Source organism: Talpa occidentalis, unplaced genomic scaffold, assembly GCF_014898055.3.
Source record: "Talpa occidentalis isolate TD23 unplaced genomic scaffold, MPIMG_talOcc4v2.1, whole genome shotgun sequence".
Taxonomy (NCBI): Eukaryota; Metazoa; Chordata; class Mammalia; order Eulipotyphla; family Talpidae; genus Talpa; species Talpa occidentalis.
Genome location: NW_026555331.1, coordinates 2,278,870 through 2,289,936, shown reverse-complemented (window position 1 = coordinate 2,289,936; position 11,067 = coordinate 2,278,870). Strand labels below are relative to the sequence as shown.

General features: G+C 50.7%; 1 protein-coding gene across 1 annotated transcript in view; it reads right to left on the bottom strand.

The window, feature by feature from the left end:
• The window catches only part of LOC119239980 (tubulin alpha-3 chain-like), a 38,576-nt gene extending 31,123 nt beyond the window's left edge, over positions 1–7,453 (bottom strand). Inside the window, exons 1-5 of the mRNA XM_054692785.1 lie at positions 7,391–7,453; positions 4,566–4,788; positions 3,630–3,778; positions 2,672–3,352; positions 1–43 (exon numbers count right to left, since the gene is read on the bottom strand). Coding sequence (XP_054548760.1) covers positions 1–43; positions 2,672–3,352; positions 3,630–3,778; positions 4,566–4,788; positions 7,391–7,393 — 1,099 coding nt within the window. The 5' untranslated portion in view covers positions 7,394–7,453. The remainder of the gene's footprint in view (positions 44–2,671; positions 3,353–3,629; positions 3,779–4,565; positions 4,789–7,390) is intronic.
• Positions 7,454–11,067: the final 3,614 nt, after the last annotated feature.

The following is an 11,067-nucleotide window of genomic DNA, read 5'->3' as shown; positions in this document are numbered from 1 at the left end:
TCTCCCCAGGGACAACGGTGGGGGGCTGGTAGTTGATGCCCACCTGCCGGAGAAAAGAACGTAAGACTGAAGTTTACGTTCTGGCCTCAGACGTGGTGGCTTATTTTTAAAAAAAAACAGCTGTGGACCAAGATTAAATGATGCCCTTAGAAACTAGTATTTATTTTTTTGGTAGTACGTATTAACGTTTAATATCCTTTGACCTCTGTTTTCACTTTTGGAATTTACCCAATTAAGAGCACAAAGCTAGCATGTATAAAATTTTTATGTATTTAGGTTAAAACATTGAAATGGCAAAAATGGAAACAAATATCCATCGTGGGGCTAGTTAAATTATAACACCTACACAATGAAACACTAACATGTGTGATCATGCAAAAGAACAGGAAATCTATCTAGTATATTTTCAAAGGATACTGTATACTTAAAAAGAAAAGCTAGCTGAGTTCTATGTGAAGATTTACATTTAAAAACATCTGTAGAGTAGCAAAGAGTAGAGAGCCTCAGGGAGATGGACAAACATCTGGGAGTGCACTGAGTCTCTTCATCTCTTTCCTTTGGAGCAGATAGCTATTAGCAAGAGTCAGGCACAGAGGCAGCCCCCAGAAGAGTTGGGAGGGGCAGAAAGAAGGAGAGGGGTTTCTCACCCTGCCCTCCCACAGCTCTAAAGCCCAGGCCAGCTGGCTTCTCCATTGGGAGTGCTGCCAGCTCCCTCTTCTCTTTGGCCACCTGTGCACACTGATTGCAGTCTGTCACCTTCATGAAAGGCGTGTGCATCCTTTGCTCATCTTGCTGGCCTCTTTCTGTCAATATCATCCATAAAACAAGCACACAATATACCATGAATATGTACAGAGTATCTCTTTAAGCACAAACACCCCGGGGGAAGGGGAAGAGGCTTTTAGTTTTCCAGTCTTTTACTTTCAATGCTATCCCCGAGCAAAGAGATGGGGAAGTCACACTAGGAGAAGTGAAATTCAACATGGTCCTCCAGGCTGGACTGTCTGCTGTGGGGACAGTAGAAACGCAATTTTCACTGTCTCCAACAGAGCGGCCTCCCTGCTGGCTCAGAAGCACAAGAGACTCAGAAGAGGAGACCTGGACACAAGGCACAGCACCTCTCACAGTACCTCCCAGAGGCTGCTTGTATGTCTTAACCTTCCAGAGGTCAACTGTGACCGAGAAAATTTGCTCTGCTCAAGTCAAGAGCACGATAACTAGACATAGGGAATGAAGGTTTCAATTCCAACCAATAACCTACAATGTTTACAAATGTAAGATTTAATGGATGTTCACAAATCTGGTGGAAACTGTCGTGCATTTACACTTTTTTTTTTTTTTTTTTTTTTTTTTATTTTTTTAATTTTTTTTTTTTTTTTATAGAGGCATGCTTTATTTATTTGTTGCTGGTTTGTTTGTTTGTTTTGTTTATACATGCACTGGGTACAGTCAGAAGTGTGGGAGGGTGAGAGAATTCACCAGAGCCAGAGTGGGGAGCAGAGCAGGCAGAAGGACCGAAGTACACTGCTGAGGGAGCAGCGGGCTGCAGGAGAGGTCTGCGCGCCATGTGGGACCCTCCTCTGGTGGCCGGGGAGCAGCCGGGGATCGAACCGGCGCCGCAGAGGGCCGCGCGCAGCTTCGCAACCCAGCGCTCAACCGCTGCGCCACCCACCGGGGAGGCCCCATTTTACACTTTTCTAAGTCACTTTAAATTTGTCAATCTGATCCATCAAGATGTCTTAAAACGGGGCCGACTAAGGGCCAGATGGGCTTAAAAATTTTTGTGTAGTCAGAGGTAGAGTCATTCCAAATGGGAAAAAGACTCACAATTTCTGCTACTTCTCTTTTCATCTGGAATTATAACTGGGTTTGTTTTTTTTTTTTTTTTTAAACTCCTTAGACACTCACTAGCCTTTAATGTGGTGAGTCACACCTTTGTTCAAAAACAAAAAATAAGGCACAAAGTTAACAAACCCAGACACAGAGGGGCACTTCACTGGTAATAATAGGCCCAGGCTGGATATTCTATTATTTGGCGTCTAAGTACATGTGCGGCTTTCCTCTGGTGGACATTTCATTCTGTCACTAAACATGCTTGAAGGAGCCACCTAATTACAAAGTGATTTTGCATTTGAGGCAGTATTCCCAGTCTGGTTTGGAGGACGGCAATGCACCATCCTTTGCCACCACCACCACCTCAACAGCAGAATGAATTTAAAATTCTATTTACAAGAATGTAGATGCTGCCTAAAATGCAATGACAATTGACTTAAGTTAAGAAACACTATTTCTAATATACTAAACATACCACAGAGCTCACAAACTTTTTAGATGAGCAATGGAGAAATGTAGATAGACTGCTTTACAGTAGACCCTCCCTTAATGCTTTCCTATCATTGTGCCCGTGAAATTTTTATATACGAAAGCTCTTTCAGTCTGTTTCCACATCATAAAATATTAGTATGTCCCATGGATATTACAAAGTGGTTGTAAGCAACAGGGCACATAAAACACTTTGAAGAATAAGGCACTTAGCAAATTAATTACTAAGGTTATTCCTCCTGCACTGAGCTGACATGGAAAAACAGGTATTCTCCACAAAGGGGAAGCCTTCTATGGCAGGTCTGCTGCTTGCCAACAGGGAAAACCCCCCAATGTCACCCAGTCCTACCTTAAACCCAGTTGGGCACCAGTCCACAAACTGGATGGTGCGCTTGGTCTTGATGGTGGCGATGGCCGCGTTGACGTCTTTGGGAACCACGTCACCCCTGTACAACATGCAGCAGGCCATGTACTTGCCATGGCGAGGGTCACATTTGACCATTTGGTTGGCCGGCTCGAAGCAGGCATTGGTGATCTCAGCCACAGACAGCTGCTCGTGATAGGCCTTCTCTGCTGAGATGACTGGGGCATAGGTGGCCAGGGGAAAGTGGATGCGAGGGTATGGGACCAGGTTGGTCTGGAATTCCGTCAAGTCCACGTTCAAGGCCCCATCGAAGCGCAGGGAAGCTGTGATGGAGGACACGATCTGCCCGATGAGACGATTGAGGTTGGTGTAGGTGGGCCGTTCGATGTCCAGGTTGCGCCGACATATGTCATAGATGGCTTCGTTGTCCACCATGAAGGCACAGTCGGAATGCTCCAGGGTCGTGTGGGTGGTCAGGATGGAGTTGTAGGGCTCCACCACGGCCGTGGACACCTGGGGGGCCGGGTAAATGGCAAATTCCAGCTTGGACTTCTTGCCATAGTCCACCGACAGCCGCTCCATGAGCAGAGATGCAAACCCGGAGCCGGTGCCGCCCCCGAAGCTGTGGAAGATGAGGAAGCCCTGCAGCCCCGTGCACAGGTCCGCCTGAGAGCAAACGAGACCCGGGTCAACGCCTGCAGCAGCCACACCACCATCCCCAAACATTCCTTGGCACGTGTCTATGGACTCAAATCATCCTTGGTGAACGTGCATCATGCTCAGACGCTAAACAACTGTGGACACACTGTGGTCACACTGCAGTGTCAGGATGTGGACTCACCATTCCGACTTGGGTTTGGTCAAAATGACCTGCTGGTCTCCACCTCAGGCCCACCCTTCTGTCCAGGACAACGTCCCCGGGAAGCCTTCCCCGCGTTCTCACCAGTTTGCGGATCCTGTCCAGGACCAGGTCGACAATCTCCTTGCCGATGGTGTAATGGCCTCTGGCGTAATTATTGGCTGCATCTTCCTTCCCGGTGATCAGCTGCTCGGGGTGGAAGAGCTGCCTGTAGGTCCCTGTGCGCACTTCATCTGCGGAGAGGACACATGTGCTGCCATCTTTGAGGCCCACGGTGAGCCCATCAGGGCAGAGGTTCGCAAGCACGTCTCTTCTACTAGGCATGTGTTGTTCTGTCAGCTCAGGGTACAAATGCCAGCTCCACCAGTTCCCAAGAAGGGAAACAGCTCTCACACCCCCAGACCCCTTATATACTACACAGCCACCAGGTCAGCAGCATGACTTCTGCCAGTCAGTCCCATTTGTCACCCTAAAGCCTGGGAGACAAAGGCCACATAGGGTGCCCTTTCTGTCACTTCCCGAGGGGCCACTGAAAGGACTTGCTCGCTCTCTCTCTGCAGCTCTCCTTGGCCTTCTAATCTACTACTGGCCTTCTAACCTGGAAGAACACTATGAATGGTCTCCACGTAACTTTCTATGTCTCATACACGGGTCAAGACTCTTGTGCACCAGCAGGACAGAGAGCACGGCATTAAGCAGGGACCAGCGAGCGCCCACGTTCCCCGCAGGCAGAGTCTACATCCCCACCTGACCAGGGCTGAGGCAGCCACCAATTGGTCCCTCATCAGCCATCCTGCTGCTGACAAAGCAGCCTTTTGCTCTACTTGAGGATTTTCTAAATCAGGAGCCAGCGCCCCACATTCACTCAAGGAAACTTTTCCATTTCTCACCTAACATGGCTGAGGGCGTTCGCTTGTATGTCCTAGCCTTTCTGCAGAGGGATTGAAAGGAGCAGAGGAGGGGCTTTAGTGGGGTTCTCCCACCTTCTCAAGAAAGCTGTCTAAGTGTCTGAGTACCTACCAACCACGGTGGGCTCCAGGTCCACAAACACTGCTCTGGGCACGTGCTTGCCAGCTCCCGTCTCGCTGAAGAACGTGTTGAATGAGTCATCCCCACCACCGATGGTTTTGTCACTTGGCATCTGACCGTCGGGCTGAATCCCATGTTCAAGGCAGTACAATTCCCAGCAGGCATTGCCGATCTGGACACCTGCCTGCCCCACGTGGATAGAGATACACTCGCGCTGGGAACCAGAACATAAACGTGAGACCCACTTGTCTTCAGGGCCGGTGTCACTATATGGCATGCAAAACATAATGTAATCTTTGTGTGCTTCAGTGCTAGGACTCTCAAACTTATGACCTATGATTCTTAAGTGAATCTTCTACCTTTGTGAATCCAGAGGAAGAGCTGACCTTGCTCTGTGAGACAGCAATTTGTGATACTTACTCAGACCCACCGTAGGTAAGAAATGCTAAGTTCCTCAAACCCTAACCTTTTGCTACAATACAAAATTAGGTTATTTTAAACCTTGAAAGCCCATTATTTTCAATAGTAAACTTCACATTATGGCTTTCGCAGCAATTATCTGAGGAATATAACAGGTCTGATTGTGTCCTGACTTAAGGATAAACTGAAAGGTAGTAAGTCAAGGGAGGAAAGAGAGACTAGGATACAGGTAGCCATGGCCCGAGTGCTGGCGGTTACTGTGCTCTCGCCTCCCTCCTGCTCCTCTGTATCTGCCCTGCCCTCACTTGTCTCCCATCCCGCTCTAAGCTCCAGGAGGCTGACCCCTACGGGCCGGCCATACCAAAGGGCTGCCTGTCCTCTGGCTTCTGGTTGGTTTGGCCAGGGTCAAGCAGCTAGACTGGGAAGTTAGAGGGAGGTGCGGTCAGGGTGCTTGCTCCCTGGCTCCCTCTCTGCCAGACTGCCATGTGCTGCATGAGGCATTTATCAAGGCCACAACTTTCGGCAGTAACTCTCTTCATAAAGCTGCCTGGTTCACTCTAGTATCCATTTCCTCCCCACACCCTTGCCTTCAAACCTAGGAGTTAATGGTGCCTACACATCGCAAATGGTGGGAAACTGCTCTGTACTTTGGTAATTCCTTTAAGTCCTACCCCTATCCTCAGAAAGAGTATCTTTTCTTGATGCCCATTAGCTTCCTGTCAGAAGCCTAACTACACAGTCACTAAATCACTCGTTCCGCTTTAAACATATCATGCTCACAACTATATGAGATCAAATGAAACTGAGGTGTCCGTCCACTTTAAATTCCAATGTACACCTTCCAGTCCCGTTTCCTATCACGCAAGTATCAAATCTCAGAATTATCAAGGGCATCAAAGATCAATGCAATGAAGCAAACGCTCCACCACAGCCCGAAAGGGAGCATTCAGTTCTAGAAAGAACACTGACAAGGAACTCATTCACCCAGAGGAGGAATTCATTAACACTTTAGAATCCACCCATCCGCATCATTTCAGCGAGATTATTCATTCGCTTTACTTAGATGCAGATACTCAAGTTCACAAGATGCCTGACTTGGCATTCTACTCATTCAGCCCTCACAAGATCAGTGCAAGCTCTGTGACCTGGGCAAACCACACAATTTCTTTCTTTACAAAATAAGGACCGGGGAGCTGAGTTGTCCACAAGGCCATTTGCATCTGAGTTCATAAAACTAACCAAACCAATCAGGGAGATCATTCCTAACTCGCAATAGAAAGCCACGAGAAATTCTCATTGCCATTTCACCCGAAGCATTGAAATTCCTGTTTCTTTACTCAGCTGTCTTTCCTGAAAAAAATTATCTGAAACTTCCTCTGTTCTTTTCCCACTCCACACCAACTCGTCTCTTCAGTCTTGGTAGATGCCACTGTATCCTACCCACCCAGATATCTCAACTTCCTGCCACCGAACAGACCTTTCTGCTCCTGTCCTTCCTTTCCAACCACGCCAGGCCTCTTCCTGCCAATGAACCTCTGCTTCTGCTGACCGCCGCCCCAGCAGAGTATCTAGACCTTTTCAGAATACACGGAGATAGAAGCAACTTCCCAGGAGGACAACGAGGGTTCGAGCCCTTCCAGTTTGCACGGGTGGTGGGTCATCAAAGATGGCGAGAGTGCTGGCGTCTGAGCTCGAACTGCACCGGCGGCCAGCACATTGTTCACAAGCACCGACAGACAGACAAAATTCAGGTTAAGGATGGCCTTGCTGGAACAACGAAAAGACGACGTTCAGTCCATCTCTACCCTGACAGAACGGGAAGACACGTTCTGTTTGAGCGCCCGGCTGAACTGGCCGCTCTCTTCCGAGGAAAGCTATTTTTACTTGAAAGAAGTGAGAAACCTTGGGCTACTCAGTCTTGGGTCATTTCTCCTGTCCACATGCGTGGCTCTAGAGTGAATAGGTACTTTTAAAGTCTCAGTGTTCATTTCAAACATGACAAGTTCCAGGGACAGAACCCCCAGAAACAGAAACAGAATCTCTTCGGGCTCCCGGGTAATTTCTAGCGCAGCGGTGCCGGCCGCCTCCGGTCTTCGGAACCCGGCGAGGTGGCGCCTTCTCAGCGGCTCCGCCACGGCCGAGAAGGAGCCGCGGCCGCCCGGGCCCACGCCCGCCCCGGGCCCTGGTCTCCGCCACGCTCGGGCCGCCACCGCCCTCGGCGCCCACAAGCCCAGGGACGAGGCAGGGGCCGGGGCCCAGGCCTCCCGCGGGCCTCCGGCCTCTCCCCGGCGTCCGAGCCCCGCGGGCCTTCTCACAGAGCGGCTTCGTCCACCTCCACGCCCCACCCCGCCCACGCCGGGCCAGGGCGCCCACCCCGCGCGGCCCTGCGGCCCTACCATGCTGAGCGGTGCCGCCGCCGCAGCTCGACTCCAACCGCCCGGCCTGCCGCGCGCCCAACGAACTCGGCCGCTGCGCACGGGCGCGCAGGGAATTGGTCCGCCGGCGCCTCGACAGCCATTGGTCTGCAGAGCCCAGGGGCGGGCCGAGTCCCGGAACCCCACTTCCCATTGGTCCTTGCTTAACTCGTGTACTGTGGCGCTTTCTGGTTGGATGCGAGTTTTGGCGGGAAGGCTGCACAGTCCTCGAGCGCGCAGTGAGGGCTGGAGCCTCCGAGGAGTTTTTGGGCTTTAGGTTGGCGCCTCCACCGCCACGCCTGGGACGTTCCCAACTGCGTGAGCCCCTAGCCTGAGAATGAGTTGACTACGACCTCATGCTGCTATCCCTTTTGGCTCCCCGCACCGGTTCCGTTTTTTTCAAAGCGGACTGCCTGCGAGAGGCTTGTTCACCATCTCTCCAAAGTGGTCTCCCTCTTTCTTTTCCACCCGCTCCCAGTGCAGAAAGGCTCTTCCCGTCTAGCACCCGGCGACCGGGCCGGATTCACCTGCTTTTAAAGGAGAAAGGGGCTTCTGGGGACAAAGGAGAAGGAGGGTACAACCCTGCTCTTCTCCCTCCCTGGGTTGGGGTGCAAAGTCCATTTTGGAGGACTTTGGAACAATCATGGGGTTCTTCCGTTCCGTAGAGATCAACCTAACTTTCTTTAGGCTCCAACATGCATTTCCTTCTGAGAAAGGCAAGGGAGGGCCTCCCTGGTGGCACAGGCGGTTGAGTGAAGCGCTGTGAAGCTGTCCGCAGCCTCTGTAGTGCTGGTTCGATCCCCGCCGGTCTTGGAGATACCCACATGGCGCGGCAGACCTCTCCTGTCTCCCCCACTGCTCCCCTCAGCAGTGTGTTTCGGTCGGTCTGCCTGTTCTGTTCCCCATTCTGTCTCTGGTGAATCCTCTCACTCTCCTGCACATCTGGCCTGTACCCCCATTCTTTGTAAAAAAAAATAAATAAATAAATAAATAACTCTTAAAAAAAAAAAAAAAAGAAAGGCAAGGGAGAAGGAATCCATGGGTACCTCCAGTTCATCACTAGAAAGTGGCACCCCATGTGGCAACTCCCTAGGGTGTTGAGCAGACCCTTCCCCTCCTTGCAAGAGAGTGGATCCTGCTCCTGTGATGGGACACATCACATAGAGGAGTTGGAATATTTTATAGGCCTTGGTGAGCCTCTAAAGGCACAACCACATCTGCACTTAGAAAGATGCCCTTTGCAGCAGGGAGGAGGGAGGACAACAGAGTTATGGAAACCAAAAGAAACCCTGTTTGCCTCTTCTCCCCAGGAGGGTGAAGCCTTCCCTCGTACTCAGCTGTTTGCCATAATAAAAGACCACAGACCAGGTGACTTAAGCAACAGTGTATTTTCTCACAGTTCTAGAGGCTAGAAGTCCCAGTGTAACCGGAAGATCAGAGTTTGGGCCACCTGTCACCACTAAATGCCAACGAAGAAGAGACAGAAATAGAGTGAGCTCTAAAGTGTGCTTTAATCAGGTAGCCATCAATCTGGAAGATTGGGGGGTGGCTAACACCCTATAGGGTAAGTAAAGTATCAGGCTTTTCTGTCCTCCCACCATTTGGATGGATGATGGATCCCTGTGGTCCTGAATGCATGCCTGAAGGGCACCTGAGGTGGGGTGTGGGCATGAATAGATGGGTACACCCGAGCTGAGAGACTGGGCTTATAAGGGCGGCATCACGGGGACACCAGGAGAGAAGAAAGAGAATAACCAGAGAGAGGAACAACTGAGAGAGCAGCCCCAGCAGAGAAGCAGAGGTCACGAGAGAACGCCGGAGAGCCCAGAAAGAGGGACGATTTGCCGGGGGCTGGGAGGCCCGCCAGCCCCCCTGCCTGCCATGTACCTGGTAAACTCAATAAAAGCCTGAAAAAGCCACTGAGGGCTCTTGGGACTCTCCTTCGCCTGCCTGCTCCCATCATAGAGATGCTGCTCCGTGTCCCATCCTGCCGCTACACACCCTAAAGAAAGTGCCTTAACCTTTCATTTCCAGCTGCCTTTTAGTGAGTTGAACAAAGACAGTTCAGCAGTAAGCAGGCCTTCACTGCTGCCAGGAGATTGTGATGTCCGGCCCCGGAGCTCCTTACTACCCTCCTGGACACCTGGCCTCATGCTCGTCCCGCCGTGCTGAGGCTGGTCTGCAGCGAGCACTGGCCCCCTGCCCTCCTCCAGATGTGTCCTCGGGCTGGAAAATTCACTCAGGACAGACAGGCCATAAACAACACGTATGTGCAGATTCCCTACTATAGCAGCTTAGTGTCTCACCCGATCTCCTCCCCCTCCCTAGCCCCTGTTACCAGCTCAAGGTCTGTGAGGGTCGATGTCTATTGAGGTCTCTCTTCCTGGCTTCCAGAGGGTTTCCTTCTTGTATCCTCATGTGGGGCGTGGGTGGAAAGAGCAAGCTGTCTGGTGGCCTCTTCTCATAAAGCTATGAGTCCTATCCCATCCCAGCTCACCTGTACGACCTCATTCAACCTTAATCATTCCCTCTCCAGCACCTCAGAGAGTCTCTTTCACATCCAGAGTGGCCCCCCAGAACTTTCTTTCCTTGCTCTTTCACTAATCAATAAATGCTGGAGGTTAGGATTCCAATATCTCCTGGAGGTTAGGATTTCAATGCATGAATTGGGGGACTGACACAATTCAGTCTATAGCACCCTCCTTCCTCGGGGCTCTATCTATACCTTGCACTTATCATTGTAACCTTACCTGTATCATGTTGTGGTTTTAATTACTAGTCAGTCAAGAAGAGTCCCAGGACACATATAGGACAGAACTCAAGAACCAGATTTTTCTGTTCCCATGGGCTTGTAAACAAGAGACGAAACACCTGATGACTCCAGGCCTCACACTTGTTGCCATAAATATCCTTGGCTCATTGTTTTTTAAAACCATTTCTAGGTGGTCTTTTCACAGCTTATTGAGTTTACTGCTATTAGAAGAAAAGGGAGTTACAGATTCAGAAGAGGATCCCAGAGCTTGAGACCAGACCAGTTCAGACTGGAGCTGTGGGCACACGGCCTCTGTGAAATGTTCACCTTGAAGATGCAGACCTCCTGCAGACCTCCAAGCTACAGCAGATTGGTGCTCCCTACTAGCAACAACAAATGGACGTTAGCCAGGTCCACTCTCCTTGCTGTCTCAGCCAATAAAATTGAATTCCTTTGTTCTTATACTTTTTTTTATTATTATTATTTATTTATTTATTTGTTTGTTTGTTTGTTTGTACATGCACTGGGTACAGTCAGAAGCGCGGGAGGGTGAGAGAGCCTACCAGAGCCAGAGCGGGGAGCAGAGCAGGCAGAAGGACCTAAGTACACCGCTGAGGGGAGCAGCGGGCGGCAGGAGAGGTCTGCGCGCCATGTGGGACCCTCCTGTGGTGGCCGGGGAGCAGCCGGGGATCGAACTGGCGCTGCAGAGGCCGTGGCCAGCTTCACAACCCAGCGCTCAACCGCTGCGCCACCGGGGAGGCCCTGTTCTTATACTTTTATCTGGCAGAGTGAGGGGTAACACAGGATCCCCAAACCTGCCTGCTCTAAATAGGTTCTGCATCTGCTGCATCAAGACAAAGGATACTCTAGTGTGTAAGACCTTTAATGAAAAGAACTTTTAGGCATC